This window comes from Lytechinus pictus, chromosome 5 (genome assembly GCF_037042905.1).
Source record: "Lytechinus pictus isolate F3 Inbred chromosome 5, Lp3.0, whole genome shotgun sequence".
In the NCBI taxonomy this organism is placed as follows: Eukaryota; Metazoa; Echinodermata; class Echinoidea; order Temnopleuroida; family Toxopneustidae; genus Lytechinus; species Lytechinus pictus.
In genome coordinates this window covers 27,937,235-27,960,352 of record NC_087249.1, presented here as the reverse complement: position 1 = coordinate 27,960,352, position 23,118 = coordinate 27,937,235, and the positions used below count along the sequence as shown (strand labels likewise).

The 23,118-nt window shown below is 35.5% G+C and overlaps 2 protein-coding genes across 6 annotated transcripts in view; one reads left to right on the top strand and one right to left on the bottom strand.

Moving 5' to 3' along the window:
- Positions 1–5,812, top strand: part of LOC129262176 (angiogenic factor with G patch and FHA domains 1-like) — a 31,754-nt gene extending 25,942 nt beyond the window's left edge. For 3 of the 5 annotated variants that reach the window (XM_064100158.1, XM_064100157.1, XM_064100159.1), the window contains exons 11-12: positions 1,852–1,951; positions 2,904–5,812. In XM_064100158.1, the coding sequence (XP_063956228.1) occupies positions 1,852–1,951; positions 2,904–3,836 (1,033 nt within the window). In that variant the 3' untranslated portion in view covers positions 3,837–5,812. The remainder of the gene's footprint in view (positions 1–1,851; positions 1,952–2,903) is intronic. The other 2 variants (XR_010293719.1, XR_010293718.1) reach the window with 1 other exon arrangement.
- A 2,985-nt stretch (positions 5,813–8,797) lies between these two features.
- Positions 8,798–16,538, bottom strand: LOC129262177 (uncharacterized). Its single transcript, XM_054900237.2, has 3 exons — positions 15,382–16,538; positions 12,976–13,016; positions 8,798–12,468 (listed from the first exon to the last, which is right to left on the bottom strand). Exons 1-3 carry the CDS (start codon positions 15,542–15,544, stop codon positions 12,328–12,330), a joined length of 345 nt encoding a protein of 114 aa, XP_054756212.1. The 5' UTR covers positions 15,545–16,538; the 3' UTR covers positions 8,798–12,327.
- Between the last annotated feature and the right edge of the window lie 6,580 nt (positions 16,539–23,118).

Below are 23,118 nucleotides of genomic sequence, written 5' to 3'. Positions count from 1 at the left end.
TTCACTATAATATCCTGCATCAATTATAAGCAGCAGTATTAATTAATACAGTATCTGTGTCCTATTCCATAAAGTCTTGTTACAGTAACAAATGTAAAATTTCTGTTATAAGTTTACCATCAGCTTATCACATTGAATGATTTCGGTAGCTTTACACTGTTATCCCAATTTGTTTATTGTACACAATTTTGTGAAATTGCCCACAGGTCATGATTACAATATAAAGTTAGAATAGGGAAGGGAATGGAGATATTCACTTTAAAGGAGAATGAAACCTTTGGAACAAGATAGCTAGTGTGAAAACAGAAAAATCAAAGAAACAGATCAACGATAGTTTGAGAAAAATCCGACAAATAATGAGAAAGTTATGAGCATTTGAATATTGTGATTACTTATGCTATGGAGATCCTCACGTTGGCAATGTGACAAAAATGTGTGATGTCACTTGTGAACAACTCTCCCCATTACCTTAGTATATATTTCACTTAAACTGCCTCTTTTATCACATCTATCAGTAGATAATGTGTTCTTTCTATAGGAGGGCATGTAATACAGATTTTTGTCTCACCTGCATAGCAGAGTGAGACTATAGGCGCCGCTTTTCCGACGGCGACGGCGGCGGCGGCGGCGTCAACACCAAATCTTAACCTGAGGTTAAGTTTTTGAAATGACAGCATAACTTAGAAAGTATATGGACCTAGTTCATGAAACTTGGCCATAAGGTTAATCAAGTATTACTGAACATCCTGCCTGAGTTTCATGTCACATGACCAAGGTCAAAGGTCATTTAGGGTCAATGAACTTAGACCATGTTGGGGGAATCAACATCAAAATCTTAACCTAAGGTTAAGTTTTTGAAATGTCATCATAACTTAGAAAATATATGGACCTAGTTCATGAAACTTATACATAAGGTTAATCAAGTATCACTGAACATCCTGCTTGAGTTTCACATCACATGACCAAGGTCAAAGGTCATTTAGGGTCAATGAACTTTGGCCGAATTGGGGGTATCTGTTGAATTACCATCATAACTTTGAAAGTCGATGGATCTGATTAATGAAACTTGGACATAATAGTAATCAAGTATTACTGAACATCCTGTGCAAGTTTCAGGTCACATGATCAAGGTCAAAGGTCATTTAGGGTCAATGAACTTTGGCCAAATTGGGGTATTTGTTGAATTACAGCCATAAATTTGAAAGTGTGTTGGTCTAGTTCATAAAACTTGGACATAATAGTAATCAAGTATCACTGAACATCCTGTGCGAGTTTCAGGTCACATGATCAAGGTCAAAGGTCATGTAAGGTCAAAGAACTTTGGCCACGTTGGGGGTATTTGTTGAATTGCCATCATATCTTTATAAGTGTATTGGTCTAGTTCATAAAACGTGGAAATAAGAGTAACCAAGTATCACTAAACATCTTGTGCGAGTTATAGTAGTTTTCAAAATCAGCACTGCTGCTATATTGAATCGCGTGATGCAGGTGAGACGGCCAGAGGCATTCCACTTGTTAAAGAATACATCATGGATAAAGAGTTTGTATCACCATAAGAAAAAGCAAAAAGAGACATTTTGGGGGTATTTTATAGTCCATCAAAGGGAAAGTTGTTCCCATGTGACATCACATGTAGCATTGCCAATAGGAGGATCTCCATAGCATTAATGATTGCAATATTCAAATGCTTATAACTTTCTCATTATTTGTCAGATTTTTCTCAAACTTTCTTTGTTCTTATTATTTGATTTTTCTGTTTCGACACAAGCCTACTTGTTCCAAAGATTTCATTCCCCTTTAAATCATCCCAATGTAAGAAATATGATATTCCATATTGTGTTTGTTTTACAGAGCTATATCCGATAGGAACATGGGTCATAAGATGCTGAAGAAAATGGGATGGAAAGAAGGACAATCACTAGGCAAGAATGAGAGTGGTATCAAAGAACCAGTAAGTCAATCCTCAAACACACTCAGTATCTTTCTGGATGTTATGCAATATATTCGCATATCATGTATTTATCTTAAGCGGAGTGTTACTATTAGTAGAGTGTATTTGCTAGACATGAGATCATGTCATACTTTGTTACTGGGGCCTCTGGAATAAAACATCTATTTAGTGTTGTATGTGGTAAAATAGTCTTGTTAAAAATCAAGTGAATTAATATAATTGGTTAAAAAGAATTAGTATATTTCATCATGACCCACTTTTTATTTGGAATTATCAGTAATAATAATAATAATGAATAATAATAAGGTTAGCATCGCTCGTATAGACCCTCCTATTATACTGTTATATTATGAGGTTTGATAACTGGGTGGGTAACTTTGTTAGGGTTCATGTTTATGTGCAGGTTATGGGTTAAAATGATTGTAAATGTGTTTGTGATTGTGGCAAGGCTTAGTTCACACAACCAAGTCCTATGGAGGAAGGTTTAAAACATTACTTGAAGCTATCATAAATCACATTTCATATTCTATAGTCGTTTCCATATACATAAGGTGTCATCACACTTTACCATAAACTGCCAACCTTTCTTTTAAAGATGGATTGTTGTATTTTTTGATGGGGAATTGACACCAATTAGATATGAATTATACACGGTTGAACCATGGTAGATTGAGATTTACAACTAGGTAGACGTTATGTAATGCCACTTGAAAATGCCTTGTTGTAAAGTCAGTATCTCACTTTCCGCGGCCTAAGAATGGCTCAGGGCTAACTGAATTTCTTGCTGGAACTTCGAGTTTGCTTCTCCTGGAGAGGTCTCTATTACAGGTATTTCCAATGCTGACGTACAACTAACAAAGTTTGTCACTACATTACTGACCTGGCAACAACTATCACCATTATGGATTATAGTTATATACTTTACAAATGTATCATTTCCCTCCTCCTCTAGATTCAGGTGTTCCTCCATGGCAAGAAGTCAGGGCTTGGAGCTGGCAACCAGAAGTCAATCAACAGTCTAGGTCTCATCGGCAAGAGGAAGAGTGACAACTGGGAGAGGGCAAGAGACCGGTATCACTACTTGGACCAAGGAAATACCAGTGGTGCCAGCACCAGTCAACAATCCCCAAGATCGCAGGAGATCAAATGGGTGAAGGGAACAACGCGCATGCGTGAGGACCAGACTTCCTTCGCCCCACAGAAGGATGATGATGGGGATGTTGAGGTCATCGCTGAGGTGGTTGCTATTGGTGATGGGGAGGCAAGGAAAGATGCGGTTACCAAGGATAGAGTGTGTGATGTAGATGTGGATGAGGCAGAGAAGGACGATGATGCCAAACAGGTGGATTCATCAACCGAAAAAGGGTTGTCAAAGAACGGTATAAGTGCGGAGAAAAAGACATGCGAATCAATGGAGGGATTGCTTTCAACTTCTGAAGGCAGTTCAAAGACTATACCTACATCCCTAAGCAATGTGACTATTAGTAATGACGTAACCAAAAATATGAATAATACAGAATCAGAATCAATGTCCAAAGAACCGCTGAATCAGTTAGATGGAAAAGATAGTAAACAACCCCAGGATGAGTCAATGAGTGGTAAGACTGAGGAGAAAGACCAGTCAACAGCGAGCAAAACGTGTAGCTCCAAAGATGAACAGAAATCAGTTGAAGTTCCTGCAGAGAGGGAAGCAGCTAAGAAACCCATCAGGTTTGTCATCCCACCGAGAATGAACTCTAAAGGAGATTCAGGAAAGACACCTCTGGCAGCATCAAGGTCTTTCTCTGAGAACAATGGAGAGGGGACTTCAACAAGAAGGACGCGGCAGTCAAGCAGGAGAGGCAAAGAGAAGAAGGATAATATAGATATGTTTGACAATGGATAACAAACAATAATCAGTGTGTGTATACTGTTTCGCATGTCTGTCCAAAGTTCAATCCCCTAGACTGGACAAAAAATAGATTGGATGAATTATACGTTGACATGCCGCCAAGTCAATGTTTGTCAGCTTCTCACAAGGAGATCCATGATGCTATAATTTTGCATTGAAGGTTGTAGTATATTCTTGTGACCTGACGAGCATGAGTAAACTTTCTCTCTATCCTGGGGCCCATTGCAGAAAGAGTTGCGATCAAACGCAACTCAAAAAATCTTGCGCAACTTGATTTTCAGCGAATGAAGCACCTGTATTCGGGACTTGCGTTTAAACGCAACTCTTTCTGCAACTGGCCCCTGGAGAGACTAGGAGACGATCTGATGATGATATGAATATCTGTGACATCTGGGGCCTGTTGCATAAAAAGTACTATTATGGTAACTTTGCCATCCAATTGTAACTTTCATGGAATTTTTTATTTTGATTGGCTGATGATCAGTGTTACCATGGTAGTTACTATTGGATGGCAAAGTTACCAAAGCAACTATTATTTGCAACTTTGGTATCCAATGGTAACTACCATGGTAATGATGCTCAACAGCCAATCAAAATCAAGGATTTCCTGAAAGTTGCAATTTGATGGCAGTGTTCCCGTAATAGTAACTTTTATGCAATGGGGAACAGTTAAAAGCTTCAAGACAATGGGCCCGTTTCGTAAAGAGTTACAATTATAGCAACTTTGCCATTATGTTAACTAACATGGTAAGAGGGCTCAAAGAGACATTCACAATCAAGTTTTACATGGTAGTTACCATATTGGCAACGTTAGGTCTGAATGTGGTATCTGTCTATGAAAAAAAAACTACTACTTAATAGTTCAAAGGGACTGCTGGTGTAAACATTTTTGGACAATTTAACAATTTGAGCTTTAGTATACCAAGTTGTCATGCAATTAATTTTTACTATCTAAGCCAAAGTTTTCCTTTCATTTTGATTTATAGTTTCCTTTTCAGCTTTATTTTCAGTCGTTCCCACCCACTTTCTATGATCTCGGTCATCTCACCCATACATCCCCCTCACTTGCTTTCATTATCTCGCTTAACAATGCACACAAATTTGATGAATGTAATGGGAAAACCAACACTTAATTTAATGTTGATATTTGGATAGACATTGGAAATATGATGCATTTCCGTTAGTTTGTTCTGAAGATTGTTGAGAATGCTACCGGTATTTGAGTTTTAATGATTTACATGTTGGGCATTATAACAAAGCCCAGTCTGCATTTATTTTCGCAGAAATCATACTCTGCATCTTTTTCACATTTCAGCACAGACTAGATAATGGGATATTGGGGGGGGGGGGAAGGGGGATGAAAGATGCTGTACAGGATTCCTTGCTGACAGAAGCGGCACACACATATTTGTTAAGGTGCCTGTATCTAGCAATGAATGTTCAATTATCTCATATTTACAAATGAACTTTAAAAAAAATAATGATTTCTTTTCCAAAGGTCTACCAATCAAATAATCTTTAATGATTTGAAGAGAGATTATTTTGTCTTAATTTCTATTTACATTCCACCAGATGTTAATTGAATGCTGTATCTCATCAATTTTATTTTCATCTAGATTTCTCAAGACTAGCTCGAGTTAATGATAACATCCCTAACACACAAACACCTTCGTGAAATCACCTCATGCCAGACAGTCCAACTCAATATTGATGTCTATTTTTGTCAAAAATCGATTTGATTTGGATGCATTTTTGAAATAATTGTTGAATGTGTGTAATGAATTGTATATAGCTGATATTTGTCATTACTGGCATGTATGCCAGAATTCAATTTTCAATTGTATTGTTGCTCTGTTCTCACATTTGTCGCATGTCATGAACAGTTTTCCCCCTTATTGCCATTTTATCGTTTTTTGTTCTCTTTGATATGAAAGAAAAATGTAAAATTAAAGTCTAAAATTCATGACCAAGATGATTTGTAGTTGATGTTCCTTCATTTCTCCAACATTGACCAAAATTAAAGCATTGATAGTGTTTTATAGTATGTGTATATTCACCATTGAGTGATAAGAGAATACAAATACAGATATCAATAATTTATTACAGGTCCTATGTTTCTTTTCCAAAAATCAAGGACTATGGATGTCTCTTGTGCAGTAATGGGTGAATAATGGGCTTTACTACTACCCAAATACCCCTTTCCAGTCCACAAAAACATTGTTCAAAATTTTGCATTTCTGAATGTCTTTATTATATTAATAGAGTACAATCTATTGTACAATATACTGGATTATATTTGGAGTTCATATAGTCCAGTAATACTGTGTGATAGAACATTCACTATTTATTATAGTAAATTATACAATGCCTACTTAGCATGTTGTACGCGAGCAGTTGGGAGGCTGAATGTCAAACATTCGTACCGTTGCACACGTGCCATCCAAAATGTACCGTCCATAATGTTTAGTTGCACAAGTCAGGAAAAGGTGACGTCACTATGAAAATTAAGATTTAATGCGTTGCAATTGCTTAGAAAATGCAGACGCGCAGGACTGACTGGCTAAATGCGTATTGCCATTAATCTATATTCTCCCATTTCATTTAACAAGGGTTTTACCCTCCAAAAATCAAGTTATATTGTAGGGTACAATATAAAGGGAGGTCACGGTGTACCAATTTAGCCAATCAGCTCGTATTTTTCTACCACTATTTGATATCATATAAAACTACCATCACATTAATAAAGACACAATAACAACTGATGTACCACATAGAATGAAATTTACTACTTTCTCTTGACCATTTAACACTCAGCAGCTACATACATTATGTATATCAACTTCCTGCCAATTAGTAAACATTTATGTATATATACATAACAATGACCTTCAAAAATCCACAATAATACCACTTGATCTTCATATTAAAAACCCATAACTATCGTAGCCTTTCACACTGATTTCAAGTATTTTTTTCTAATTGTATCACTGCAAATGCATGAAATTTTATTATTTTTTGCTCATACATCAGATAAATGTAACTGTATCAGGAGCCGTTGAGGTTTCAATCATATACAAAGAGGTAAAATGATGACAGAAGAGATCAAATGCATAACATTTATCTCATTTTAGACCCTCAGAAAAATATTTTTTCATGCCTGTTGCAAAAACACATATTTCCTTGGAAGCAGTTTAGTTATAAACCAATCTTTTGTTATTGACAAATCATAAAAGATGGCAAATGTGAACAGTTACCATAACACCAGACCCATTTGCGATATTCAAGATAAAAATAATCATGGCTGACCACATTTCTATTGCTTCTGTCTACATTCTTATATTACATCTGCTTTGATATATTTTTTTTTCTCCAACTGCCAAAAAAAGAAGAAGATATCTGTAAAATACCTGTACAAATCCAATTAATATTCATCATCTTGAATTACTGCCCAACAAAATTCTGATTGAATTATATATACAAATATCCCATCTATAAAATACAAACAAACATACAACTGATTACATCTTCAAAGCTTGGATTGTCAATCTTCTTCAGGTTGTCATATCAACATAATTAGAATTTCAAATGTACATTTGGTTTATGTGAAACTTCATATATCCAAACAGGAAAAAATATGGACCACAATATGCAGTTATCCTGTAAGAACTTTGATAGAGCATATCGGTCAACTTGAAAATTGCAATTTAATATTGCCACAAAGTCTCCAAAATTGGAAATAACTTTATTGTTAAACAGGAAGAATGGTGAAATGTAAAATCGAAAAGTTCTGAAGATCAATTAATTCAGGAACAAAAAAGGAAAAATCACAGCTTTCATAAAGGTAAAATGTTATCAGATATGGTTTTGATGTTTCAAAGAGAAGGTATTTTAACTGGAAAAAAATGAGGGAAATGATCCAATTTCAAAGAGGATTCCAATGTATACATAACAGACGTCACGAATGTAACTGAAATCACACGTTACTTACAAGGATGTTCTAATTTAAAGACGATCTGTACAAATCAAATGTATATTCTAATAGATATTCATGAGCATAATGAATTGGGTACTTTCAAAATATAATATGTGGAAGTTTCATTGACTTAAATCATTTGAAATTCATCATGTGCATAATTCCAAGAATAAAGTATCTCAAAAATGTTAGCGTTAATGTAATTAACTTATATACATTTGTGTTGTACATATTTGTGTACCATTTTTATCTATATAACATGCGCAAGGTCATGTTAAAATATGTATGCCATTTTGTCTACTTTTATTTCATTTAAACATATCATCCAGCAGACCAAAACTGTCCATCCGGTCAAACCGTGCACTCTTTTCGATGGATACTAAAAAAGGATACAGTAATTCTCTCATGATTAAAACTTTGAACATTCGTGCAAATTCAATACTATACAAACTGTTAAACGTGCAAAAAAAAAAAGGAAACACTTTCTGATATCCATTTTTAAATTTCATATAAGAACAAATTGTTGCCCAACTGCTAACATAGCAGAATTACTTCAGAAGGAATATTATTAGAAAACTATAGAGAGAGAGAGCAAGATTTCACAGAATACTTTATTATGACCTTTAAATGAACTAAAACATGTTGTCCTACTACATGCTATACATGTATACTTTTGTTGTCTTTGTTCACCCCCTCCTACGGTAGGGAAAAGGAAGAGCAAGGAAGAGAGAGAGGGAAAGAGAGTGAGACAGGAAATGATGGGTACAGATGGAGAGGAAGAAATAAAGATAATAGAGGAAAGATTGAAAGATGAGGACATACAGAATAGAAAAGAAAAAAAAGATAAAAGAATAAGAGACAGGAAGAGCAATAGAGAGAGCAAAAATCCTAAATTGTGAATATGAGAGAGAATTTGAGAAAGAATGGTACACATGGGGAGATAATACACAATCACTTAACAAAAAACAAGATTTACAAAGGGTTTTGAGACAATGATAAATTCATATCCTATTACTTATACAACCAAAATTCAACACTTTACTGTAATGCATTATTCTCTTATAATAAATACTATTTACACAAAAATAGTTCTGCATAACTCCAGTTATCAATGGGTCAAAACACTGCAATGTTAACATGACAAAGATAAAATGAGGTACTTACATTTATTGCAGCTCCTTTCCTTTACTAATGCAAGAAATAATAAATATTCTTCTAAATACCAATGATATATGTTGAAATGTGAGAACCCTTCATACATTGGACATTAAAAAGTAATATACACATATAATTGATACATCCACGTTTTACTACATTCAGAGCATATGGAAAATGTACAGGGAAAAGAAACGTCAATACCAAAATCTGGTTTCTTGATGTGGGACGATAAAATGGGTCGTGACATGATTAATAATGCTCATTCTTTCATACTTTCATTTTAACAACTTATAGCACACTTACAGCTAATGATTCTCTTTTCCAAAGAATCCTGTCACCGTGGCTAAAAAAAAAAACCAAAACAAAGGCAATATTCAAAATGCAAATATACAAATACCAGGTAAATAAAATACACAACATGTTATAAAACAGTTCATTACTCTCAACACGAGAAACATCAACAAGAACCAAGGCAATCACTGAAAAATTGATTTGATTTCTAAGTTATTGATCACTTTTAAAAGTATAACAGTATCTTGCCCTCAGATTTTCCAGTCTTTCCTTAAAATAAAAGAACTACCTGCAATTTCAATAAATGGCATAAGACAGTAACAATTGCTATCTTGTGAATTTGTGTAACAATATACATTTAAGTCATGTATCAAATATATTGCATTTGTAATACATCTACAGCACTACCATTTCTCTTAATTTCAATATTTCTGCCAAACTGGGATTAAAAAAATTAAACATTACGACTTTACAGTTGAATTATTTCATTCATCATATCATTTAAGCCTACATTGCACATTATAAATTGATTTTATTTTTTTTTAGGAGAAAAAGTAGCTAGGAAAATATGCTACAAACTGAATGTAGAAATGCAATGATAAATCTTACTGAAACAGATATGAAATTATATTCTTTTTAGACGACTGTGGATTAAATGCTTTATCATTATCAAAACTTTAAGATTCAACTAAAAATTAATTTGGCATATTAATCAAAAGCACAATGTTAGTTTAAAAATCACACAGACATTTGTCTGAAAGCTACTATAGGACGGTAGAAACAATTATTTTACAAATCTTTAGAAACAAAACTAAATTCTCTTGATTATTGAAAAAAAAAACCTGATAGCTACTGAACTGTACAGTGGTATTTCTGAACATTTACTTTTTCATAAAGCAATGTAAAATAATGACCATTTTATCTGTTTACAGTAAAAACAATAAAATAAAAGGCACAACATAAAATATCACAGATATTCAAACAACATCAATGGTTTTACAAAGCTCATTCAGACATATTTAACATGTCTGTTCATAACTAACTCAGAGGTAAGATATTCTGAACAGATGTATAAGTTATAACATTTATATAGCTTAAAGGTCAAGTCTACCTCAGAATAATGTTGATTTGGATCCGTAGAGAAAAATCAGAAGAGCATATTACTGAAAATTTCATCAAAATCGGATGTAAAATAAGAAAGTTTTTAAAGTTTCGCTTTTTTTTCACAAAATGGTTATATGCACAAATTAGTCACATGAAAAGGGGAGAATTGATGATGTCCCTCACTCACTATTTCTTTTGTTTTTTATTGTTTGAATTATACAATATTTCAATTTTTACAGAATTGACAGTAATGACCAACTTGACTGAACCATAAAATGTTAAACAATGATAATACCACAAGTTCAGAGAGAAATAAAACTTTGTTCACAGGACAATGAGGAGAAAATTTGAATATTTCATATTTCATATAATAAAATACAAAAGAAATAGTGAGTGATGTCATCAGTTCCCTCATTTGCATACTGACCAGGATGTGCATATAACTGTTTTGTGATATTAAGCGAAACTTAAAAATTTCATAACTTTCTTATTTTACATCCGATTTTGATGAAATTTTCAGTGTTATGTTTGTTGGATTTTTCTCTTTTTATTCAAATCAACTTTTTGTTGGGGTAGACTTGTCCTTTAACTCTTAGTAGCCACGAGTAGTATTATTATCAATATTTTTCTTAATTTTGATAATATTATATTCTCTATGTTCATAGACTTATTGTAAACAAGTTTGAAGCAATCTGGTGCACATATTATCTCAAAGTGTTATTGGGTTCTAAAAATCATGACAAACCAAATATCTTATGTTTGAGATTTTATGACTATTCTGGCTGCCCATACATAGAGCAAAATGCATGGAAATACATGAAGAGTAAGTTTTTCTTTTGTTAAGCCATTATTTGCATCATAAAAAATATCACACAAACTATCATAAACATAATTACAATTTTGAACAAATTTAGCATAATTTGAGGTTTTGACTTCCATCGTAGAAAATGCCATAAACAGAAGAGGATATCTGCAAGAATCTGGCTTCTACAATAAATCTTTCTTCTATGACAAAGGATCAATTTCTGATAAGTGTGCAAGTAATAAATCTTTGTTAAATCTAATTAACTGAAATCTCTGGAAAATGCCTGATGTTGAATGCCAGCAGGAACCAGCCCGACCGTTTTGTCAGTAATATTGAACTAAACTGATAATAAAGGTGATTATAGAAAGAGTACAATTTAAGTAAGCATTCGCTCTCATATCAATGCCCATGGGATGACTATAGGTATGAAATCATGTGCATTGTGCAAAACATCTTGACAGTACAGCCGTAAGTCTTCAGACCCACTGACTGTAGATGCTCCAGTAAGGCTGTCAAATAGTTTCCGTTTATTAAGATTGGTTTGATCAAATACCATGTTTAGTTTCTAACATATCAACTTCACATATTTATCTCTCTCACAACAAGACACTTAATGTATAGATGGATGGTTTATAAGACCTGTTGGATATGTTTGAAGCACTTGTTGTCCAAGACTAGTCTAGGACTATTAAATATGTAGGTGCCACTGTACTGTCTAAGCAGTGACTCTGCTGGTCAAAGAATGTGGCGAGTGAAGAAGCACTTGTCCAGAGACGAGGCAAAATGTCTTGAACATATTGCCTTGGTGAGCTGCTGCTGCTCTAACGGTCAAAGGTCTGTGGGCGAGGTAATGGACCTATGCGGTACTTCTTTAAGGAGTCTTGATCAAGTCTTGAGCATTAACATGATTGTATTACTTGAGGGTTGGGGTTGGACATGGCCTGGTCCAGAGGATCAACTTCAGCTGATTCAGTGCTTCATTGTCCTGCTAGTGATGGACATGTACAGGATATGGAGGGGACTACGGTAGAAGAGTAGTCCAGACAGATCACAACAGGAGGTACAATGATGTGACCATTGTGCTACCCCCTACATGTACACTGCTTAAAGCAGATGCAAACAGGATATGAAGGGAACTAAGTCTGCAGAAGGGTCTAGTCCAGAGGGATGACGTCAGGAGGTCCTATGCCATGACCGCTGCCTGTGCTACCAGCTCTGCTTGTTGTAGAACTGGTGGCCACGCTGCTGCTACGGCTCGCTCCTTGCTGATCAATGTAGTAGGGAGGGGGTGGGTACTGAGATTAAAAATAGAAAGAGAACAATTGAAAGTCTCATCAGATACCCTAAAATATCCCGCAATAAGGTATCTTCTAATTTTTTTTGGGCCCCCCATGAAGAAATGTATGCAAAAGTCCACGATCCCCTCAAAGAAAATGGATTTCTTAGAACAACTTGCTGATACTAGAACTTGAATGTTTCCCCAATTAATTTACAAGGAATGAGAGTGGATATGATATGCACAAAGAAGATCGGTTTCAAAACAATGCAAACAATATTGGCCATAGTTGCAGGCTTCAACAAATAAAGGTCCATTCAATGGATTATGCGAACAAAAATGAGGTGTCTGTCTAATGCCATCATCTCTGTGACTCTGAAAACACTCATATGTGTTCATAAGTCTGTTCAAAACCAACTTCTTTCGGCCACACTGGAGGACCCACCCCCCCAAAAAAAAAAAAAAATGGTAAAGTAATAAACATAATCAGAGCTATAGGAAATTAAATCTTATTTCCAATTCTTACCTGGATTCTATCACTCTGAAGCAAAGAATAAAGGTCCAAGTCTGAAATGAGATAGAAGTAAGGTAATGATAAACATCAGAAACTTAATCATGCACTTACAAACATTCATTTTTATTAAGAAAGTCCCCCACCCCCCACCCCTTAAAAAAATTCCAAATGTTGGGTCAACCACACGGTTTTGTATAAAAACACTGATCCTTATATAACATGTCTAGTCAATGGAATAATGTGTTGGTATGTATGTAAATGATGGACACAATTGCTCTTTTACAGGAAAAAAACACTTCTGTCACTTGATTCCTTTTGGTAAAGAAGGGCAGTGTACTTCTTCTTCTACAGTGCGTCCCAAAAAAAACTATACACTTTTGAAATGGCTGCCAAATAAAAAATGTAGCACTTTGGGGAAAAAGACTAACATATATGGAAAGCCAATAAAGTCAACTTTCAAATGACACCAAAAAGTTGGAAAATTATTCATGCTTTAGCTAGCACTGCCCACTGAAACAAAGGGTATGAAAATTAGGGTGGGCTGGAATTAGCCTTCCAATTTATGTCAGTTTTTGAGAGGCAAATCCTTTCGAACTTGCAAAGTTGATGGCGTTGTGATAAATTAATGATCAACCGTGACTAGTTTGGTTGCATAAGCAAATTTTTATAGATTATTAAATTGAACTTTAATGCATGAGTGAACACAAATTACACTTTTTGGGCAGTATTTCAACTTTATTAATTGGATCTCTTTTTGGGCAGCATTTCAACTTTATCATGTGGATTTCAGCAATGTTTCCATGGGAGTCAGGAGAATAGGGGGTGAGATAGGACTTAAGTGGGAGAAGTAGGTTGATGGAATAAGGGTCAACAGAACATTCAGCCCCCGCCCCCTCCCTCTTCCCCGCCCTCCCCTCCTGTTGAGAGACTGATGGCTATTGTCATGTACGCGTGAAGTCCAGAGCAGAATGTCGATTTAATGAATAATTCTGAATTGGGGCATCAACTTTGTCCTATCAATCATTTAATCAACAATTTATCAGTAAATCAACTCATTCAATGTGCAATGTGATCAATCAAACATTCAGGGTTTTTTTCAATAAATAAATTATTTTATTAATCATCATAATCATTAAATTTCTTGGTAATCATTCAATTAAAAAAAACTGACCATCAGCCACCGGTCACTTGGCAGTTATAAGTTTTGAATAGGCTATAATCCAGGAAGTGAGACAAAGTGAGAAGGGAGGGGGGGCTGGGAAATAGATGTGGAGAGGGGAGAGTACATATGACTTTTAATTTGTAAAAGGACAAAAAGAAGAGGAATGCCCTTTTAACCAAGTCTTAGCATATCTCGCCCTCTCACTTGTAACAGGTACCATCACATTACTCTGACTCTCACGAACACACTTCTGAGGTCCACAAGATGAATATGCTACACTAAAATTACAATTCCTGTTCACTCATGCATTAAATTTCAATTTAGTAGCTCATGAAATTTGCCTAAGAATCCAAAACTTATCTCACTCATTAATTTAGCTTAGCAAGTTCCAAAGGACTAACCACTCAAAAAAACTGTAAGGCTAATTCCTGCCCAGCCTAGCCGAGCTTAGTCTCTCAGGAGAGAAGCGAGGGGGGGGGGGGGGGTGAGATGGAGAGAGGGGTAGCTAAATGTTCTGTTGACCTTTATCCCATCAACATACTTCACCTACCTAAGTCATATTACCCCCTCTTCTCCTGACTGTCATGAACATTGTTGAGATCCACATGATAAAGACAAAATGCTGCACTAAATATTGCAATTCATGATCACTCATGCATTAAATTTCAATTTAATAACGCATTAAATTTTCACAATCAACAAACTGATCACAACTGATCTTTAAATCACCAAATAACCCTCAACTTTGCATGTACCAAACAAAAAACCTGAAAGAAATTGGAAGGCTAATTCCAGCCCACCCTAATTTTCATACCCTTTGTTTCAGTGGGCAGTGCTCGCTCAAGCATGAATAGTTTTCCAATTTTTTGGTGTTATTTGAAAGTTGATTTTATTAGCTTTCCATATATGTAAGTCTTTTTCCCCAAAGTGCTACATTTTTTATTTGGCAGCCATTTCAAAAGTGTATAGTTTTTTTTGGGACGCACTGTATATGTCCATCACCTACAAGTACAAATGAACGTAGGGTTCCATGGCATTCGCTCTGGCGACAGTTGTTCCAATAAAAAATCTACATGTTACACCAAACATAAAATCTAACTTCCAAAACTAAATAAACCTGAATCCCTATACACTCTTCTGAATAAAAAAAAACTCTATTACAATCCAAACTCTAACCATATGCCCTCTGAGATATTATTAAAGACCAGAGAAATTGTCCCAGGAGCAAAAGTTGTGTCACCGAATGGTAGGCCTACCTTGGTATTCTGAGGAGTTAGCAGGGAGGGAATGCAGGCCTAGGAGTGAGGAGTAGTCTGGGAACATAGAGAGAGGTCCTGGTCCTGGTAGATCTATCCCTGGCATCATACGATGGCCCATTGCTGATACAGGGGGCACCAAGGAATGAGAGCCACTCTCCATGAAGGTTGACCTACACAGGCAAAAGAAACACAACACATCATGAATTAAGATTACAATGACACTAATTAATTATTATGACAACATTTTTCAGGCATTGTAACATTAAGAGATCCTATATTTAAGTTTGCTCAAGTTGATCTTCCATTTTTAAGTGGAATAATCATATAAGTAAAAGCACTTTTTCCCGGGAGGGGGGCACTCAACTATATTGCTGTATACACACACATGCGACCCTAAAAATGCATAAAAAGGGTACTTTTTGCTGATCATGGCGAGTCATGCGCGTTATGCATTTAGGGTGTTAAAAGGGCCAAAATCAGGCAAAAATGGTATGGTTGTGGGGTAAAAAACATATATTTTTTAACGGATTATACTTGTTTAGGGGGCAAAATTGTAAAAAATTCACATGTAAATACTTGAATAGGGTAGAGAATTGACCAATGGATAAAACTTGTTTGGGTGGGTTTGTTAAACCTGTGGTCATGTGTGCGTACAGCAATATAGTTGAGTGGCCCCCCCCCCCCTCCTGGGACTTTTCCAGACCTGTGTATGCACAAAATGCATTCTTTGTTTATTTTGTGTCGATTTTCTCCTCAACGGTGTGGTCCCAAGAGATCTAACTTTGGCAGATTTACCTGTATTTACAATCAATTGAATTTTGTTTTATTGCATATGTTCTGACATCAGTCGTAAAATTGAAATAAACAATAACTCTATTGATATTGCAAACCAGTCAATATGATACAGCCTAAGGATATGACATTCATCATCATTACCAGAGCCCCTTCATAGATGCTAGAAATCTATGACGATGCTCTTTTCTAATAAAAAGCAACATTGCAGAAGCTTATAACAGAAGCTTACAACCTTTCATTGGTAAAAAAGTTGTATGGAATGGGTCCAAGTCCCAAAGATAAGATTGAAAACCGTTAGTCCTTTGATTGCATGCTTACACACAAGTAATTGTGTTTTAACTGGTGTGTTAGCTCAGTTGGTAGAGCATCCGTCTCACAACCGGGAGGTCGGGAGTTCAAACCCCTGCCGCATCAGACCAAGACGTAAAAAAGATGGGAGTTGCTGCTACCCTGTTTGGTGTTCAACATTTAAGGGATAAAGCCTCGTCGATCTGGCACTGCAGTGCTGCCGGGCCCATGATCAATTGGGCAAAAAGGATTTTCGGAATATTTCTACTCTCATATTTCTATTTCAAACAATAAGATATGGATTTTTCGTTTATCATTTATTTAGAAATTAAAAAAGTCCAGACAACTAGCCATTTTTAAAGGCAAGTGATCTTGGTTTAAATCAAAGAAGGATGAATGGTATTCATGTATAATCAACCCAGGTAAAATTAGCTTTCAACTTATACATGTAAAGACCTGGCAGAGAAAATTTGTACATCAGGGCAGTGTTTCATATTATACACACAATTCGGTGGTTTCACAATACGGTGTGCCACCAATCGGTTGCAGCGGACAGGCCGAAATTCGCAATGCCTCATGGAAAAAAGTCAAAAATTGATGAGCGTGCTAGTGCATGCATGCAATTATGCTGCCAGCGTTCCAGGAGGTGGGAGAGAAATTTGCTGTATGTTTCTTTGCAATATTAGGACCGTTTTCAGTGAATTCTTCCGCTTTGTGCCATATGGTTTTCATTTTTGAAGCATCACAGCCACATAAAAGTAGGATGGGGGGCGGGTGTCCGGACACTTAATATTTTTGAAGCCTTCTTTTTTGTCTTTGGATTACACTAAAAATATGAATTCAATAGTTGTAATCATCTTCTATTTTGTTCTCTATAATATTTCCTAATATTTTGTACTAAAAATTGATGAAACTTCACTTGTAAATTCTTCCAAATGACTTTCTTAAATTGATCGTCCGGACACACAACTGGGTATACACTAAAAATGTGCGCTGCCTGGGCCTGCACGTGATGTCGACCCCAGATTTAGCAATGGCCTGTCCGCTGCAACCGATAGATGGCGCAAGGTATTCGGAATCCACCGAATTAATTGGTGACCTAAATAGGACACTAATAAATAATCCCATCAGCTGGACTTTGTAGATTAAAATAATCATTGTTAACAAGCACCTGAATGGGAAAAAAATATTTTTCCAATTACAACTCTTGGAAATGCACACCCAATATGTGAGAGGAAAATTTGGGGATTCATAAAACAAAAATGGTCTCTGCAGTTATGTGAAAAATCATGTCCAACTTATGAACAGCTCGATGATAAGGCCTCCAGGTTGATTTTGAACCCAAAACCCAAAGGGTAGAGTACCACTCCCCCAAACCACTCAGCCACCTTGTATCACTACTACATCATCTATTTGACAATAGTACCATAGTGCAACACTTTCTCCATTGATAACCATCGATAACCAGCACACCAAATCCCTAATCTGGGTCGAATTGCAGAAAAATTACTATCATGGTAACTTTACAACCAATGGTGATTACCATAGTAACATGGTAGCATGGATCTGCAGCCAATCAAAATCAAGGCTTCCAAGGCAGTTTATATAAAGGTAAAGTTACCATAATACCATTGTAGTTTTTATGCAGGAAGACCATGAATTTATCCAACACCTTGTCTAAAGCTACATTGGCACTCTTCATACATGATGACGATAATTATAATTGTCTAAAGCTATATTGGAAGTCTTACATACCAATAAATATACATGATGATGAAGATTATGATGATATACTGAACTTAACGGAAGTGTGTTTATAAAATCTTGATAATAATAGGGAAGATGACGTTATTACTATCAATAATTCTTTTCCTTTTTATCAAAGGGAATGAAACCTTTGGAATAAGTTGGCTTATGTCGAAACAGAAAAATCAAAGAAACAAATCAGCGAAAGTTTGAGAAAAATCAAACAATTAGAAAGTTATGAGCATTTGAATATTGAAATCACTAATGCTATGGGGGTCCTCCCATTGGCAATGCGACAAGGATGTGTCAGTGTGATGTCACATGTGAACAACTTTTCCTTTGATGGACTATAAAATACCCCCAAAATGTCTCTTTTTGCTTTTTCTTATGATGATACAAACTCTTTATCCATGATGTACTCTTTAAAAATCTGTATTACATGCTCTCCTATAGAAAGAACACAAGATCTACTGATAGATGTGATAAAAGAGGCAATTTAAGTGAAATATATACTACAGTAATGGGGAGAGTTGTTTACAAGTGACATCACACATCTTTGTCGCATTGCCAATGTGAGGATCTCCATAGCATTAGTGATCGCAATATTCAAATGCTCATAACCTTCTCATTATTTGACTGATTTTTCTCAAACTTTTGTTGATCTATTTCTTTGACTTTTCTGTTTTCACTCAAACTATCTTGTTTTAAAGGTTTCATTCTCCTTTAAGTACATGTAGAAACAAGAAAGTAAATATTAGAAAAATGTAAATAAATGCTGAAAAAAACTAATTCATAACTGGTGACTCAAAGCAAGCATAAGCCTTTATAACAGGCAGCATGAAGCTACTTATATAAATTATGGGAAAAGCAGGTTACAAATATTGAGATGTTAGAAACTCATAATTAAGGTTTTTGAGATGTTAGAAACTTGTACTTAAGGTTTCCATTTCATACTCCTAACCTCTGAATTTCACCTTAAGTGCACTCTTCTTTTAAAATTTGTTACACTTCTCTTTTTCTCTCTTCCATTTTCTCCCTCTCCCCTTCTCTGTCATGGCATTAATCAATAATCATAATCAAGGTTTCAATTGGTATAGCATCAAGTAATGTAAGCAGATAAATGTACCAGTATGCTGTATTTGTCTAGAAATAGTTCCTAGTTCCTGTAGAGAACTGTTACTCAGCAAAAGGAGGTCGCTACTTATGCAACGACCCTTAAAATCAAGCCTTTTTGAGTTGTCTCAAATTTATTTAAAGTTTTGAGATATGAAGTTAGAACAGCCCAAGAGTATGCAGTTTTCTGCATTCAAATTTCAGACGTCATCGCAAATCAGAATAAAGACGGTATCAACTACCAGTGGTGATAGATACCTGAATGCTCCTTTATAGCGACTGGTGATTGGTCACCACTCGCATCCATGTGTGTGCTATGGATAATAAGATGCAACATCTAAATGGTGTTCACTGATCACCACTGTTTTTTCCTTGGATCGCATGCAAGACAGTGAGCTATTATTAGCAAAGTGACATATGTACATTGGACAATGTGCATGGTGTACCGTGACACGTCAAATGTCATGATCCTGCCGATGCAGAGCGTTAAACATGTTCTATTACAAGTGGAGATAACGTCTGAATGACGTGTTCTTGATCATCACCGGTGGGTGCTTTTTTAAGCTGTCATTACGTTAAAAATGATTTCATGCATGACTGGTGACCCTTTCTCATGCTAATTGCTATATGATACATATCTCTGTGTAGAAGACCTTGCACCTAACAACATGTTTCAGTCATGCGTACAGTCGTGCATAAAGTCACTTGTAACTTTACCAACTGCCCTATGAAACACCCACCTGGGATCCGTAACACGAAGGTTTGCAATCAATCGCTAAATACCAATGACCAATCAAGATCGTCGTTGCACGAGCACTCTGTTTAAATTACTGACCGGGAACCAATCAGTGCGGTGCTTTCATACTTGCAATTCATCGCAAACCTTTGTGTTACGGAGCCCTGGTTATCCATCACGTTTGAAACCGCCCATAGTATTAGCTTGTGTTAAAGACTAATAACATGCACACTAACTCATGCTTGTTCTATTCTACTCTCTCTCTTTACACTTCACTAATAAATGCACTGATGGACTGGTGAAAATGTTAAGACAGACAGACAAACATGTGTGACACACAACACACACACACACACATACATGACACCGACACACCAATAACCACAGCAAGGCAAGGGGGGTAATTGTTATCCATGCAGACATTGAGAACCTTTTCTGTTATTTTTTAATCTCATTCTTACCGCATCCTGATGTGGTCCAATAATGTGAAAGGCAACAACGAAGTTAAGAAAAATGCCAGAAATTAATATTTAAAAAGCAATCATTACTGAAACTCTACGAATAATCAATTCAATAATACATAAGAAAAAAAATCTATATTATAGTGAACCACTTTTACACGTTTTCAAGTGGAAAGCTTGATTTGTCGAAAAATTCATGCTGAATGAAAGGTTAAAAAATTCCCCTGAAATAATAAGAAATAAGACAATAATAAAAATAATGACAGAAATAAAATTGTATGCTAACATATATACCTTTTAAATATTAGTTGTATTCATACTTGTATGGTACCTGAAACTCTGATAAAACCTGTACATACCAATGATGAATGATAGATCAGCTGATAACTCCATCATCATAACTTATATTAGACTAAATTTTGGGCAATAGTGGTGCTCACACACCAAGAAATTTGAAAAATCAGTCGCGATGCAATTTCTTTTTCTGTGAGTGGACAGAACAGTTTAAAAAACTCACAATCATCATCATAGGTCTTGCGGTTTTTTTCAGAATTGTGATAATTTGCCGAGTATCATGCATGTGATTGCAATTACTGAAGTGACTTTACATCCTGTCCCATGATGAACAGCGCATTATAAACAATTGATACCTTTGTAATTCTGTCAATCTAGCTTTTTGAATCAGGGTCAATCTCTGGTCATGCAATTTTCTTCCTTGCTATTTGAATCTGATTTCTTTGCTTAACGTGAAAAGGTAATTTCTTTTTTATTAAAAATTTGGATCACAATCCAAATTTCAAGTTCCCTTGTGAACACATAATGTGAACCCTGACACAAAAGCATTACATTTTCTATGACACTATTGCCACTCACAAATAATTGTGTTCTCCTTGAAGGTATGCGATAAACATCATTTGCATTTAATGGGTTAAAAAAAGCTACAACATCAACTTCACTGCCCAAAATGTAGAAATGCAAATGTAACTTTACGGGATGTTACAGTATATATCAATGCTTATTTGTGCAACAAGGCATTAAAAAGCAACAAGACTATCATTGGTAAATGATTCATTGCACTACAATTGGTGAAGTGTTGAATCAAGTTTAAAGATAATTATTAACCGTATCAGACATCTGAGCAGAGCAACTTTTATATATTATTGCTTGCTTATGACTGTGATCAAATGGTCGGTCAATAAGTTTCCAATTGTTTATCCACGGACCCAATTAATTGCCCGCTCAAGTAGTCAATGAGAAAATACGTTGAAAAAGCGGGCAATAAGGCAGAGCTAACATCTGGGTATTCTTACGTGCTTTGTACGCATCCTTGAACCGCCCAGTGCTATACGTCACAATGTTAATCAAGTTGAGACAACGCTGGATACTGCGTCCCCAGGCCAGGGACATGTCATTTCAATTACATCACAATTGTAAATTTCAGAGGCCCAGTCTGCTCAAGATGACAAAATATATTCCCATTCTTAAACTCTAAAATATCTAAATTTTAACAATTTTTGCTCTAGATGTCTTATTTGGTTAATAATAGCAATATTGACTGGCCTGGGGGCAAAAGGACATATATTGCCCTCACTTAATTGATATCACCCTCGTCTACGACTCGGGCGGTATAAATCTAGTTTGGGCGATATATATCGTATCGCCCCGAGGCCAGTCAATATTGCTTTATTAGTTTTACTATTTATTTTTTATCTTACTTTTAATCTAACATGCCCCACCCCCCGAACAAAAAAAAAAAAAGCCAAACATATTTGTTATCTTCAACCATAACTCCTCTCCATTTTTCTTAAAAAACCACATCATAGACATATAAATGTTTCAGGAGAGCAGGAAATGTACTCTTATTTATAATTCAAACAAACAACATACAATACAAAAGAGATCAACATTCTTCTATTTTAGTTTACTACACGTGTCCATTAACCCTAAAACGCTGGGGGGGTGTTTGAATCAACCCACTTGACCTTTTTCACGACAATTCCGCTTCGCAAAATTTTTTGACAGAGCCGCTACCTGAATTTTTACTTTGAAGTCTTGCGCATCTTTTGAGACCAAATTTACGATGCCCATGTATGCGGTTGAAAAATTACGCAACATTACGGAAGTGCAATTCAGACCCAAAATAGCTCCAAAATGTGATTTTGTGTACAAAGTCAATGTAAATTGAATTTTCTCATCTTATTCATAAAGATATGATTATTTTTACTTTCATTAGCTGAAATTAATTGATTTTAGCGTAATTATGCTCCAAAAAGGTTGTGCTATAAATGTGGTGAAAGAAAAACAGAAGATCGAAAAACAAAGTAATACACAGGAAATTCATTTTTAAACTAGAAATTTTTTTCATGAGTAATTGTGTTAGCAATGGTATAAAGAATATTTACACAAAAAATTAGCATTCTATGACCCTTTTTTAGTGAATTAGAGCAAAAATTATGATTTATGCATAAATAAGCATAATTAATTCACGTTTAAAAAAAAAATAATCATTTTGGAAAAATTAACCATACAGCCTTGTAGATTACATACATGGTCAGCTGCCGAGATCTCAAGGGGGGGGGGGGGGGTTGATTCACC

Coding starts and splice junctions, on each gene's coding strand:
- LOC129262177 (XM_054900237.2), bottom strand. CDS start 15,544: ATGGAGAGTGGCTCTCATTCCTTGGTGCCCCCTGTATCAGCAATGGGC. Junction 13,017..15,381: donor TAACTCCTCAGAATACCAAG/GTAGGCCTACCA, acceptor ATCTCATTTCAG/ACTTGGACCTTTATTCTTTG. Junction 12,469..12,975: donor TTCAGAGTGATAGAATCCAG/GTAAGAATTGGA, acceptor TTTTAATCTCAG/TACCCACCCCCTCCCTACTA.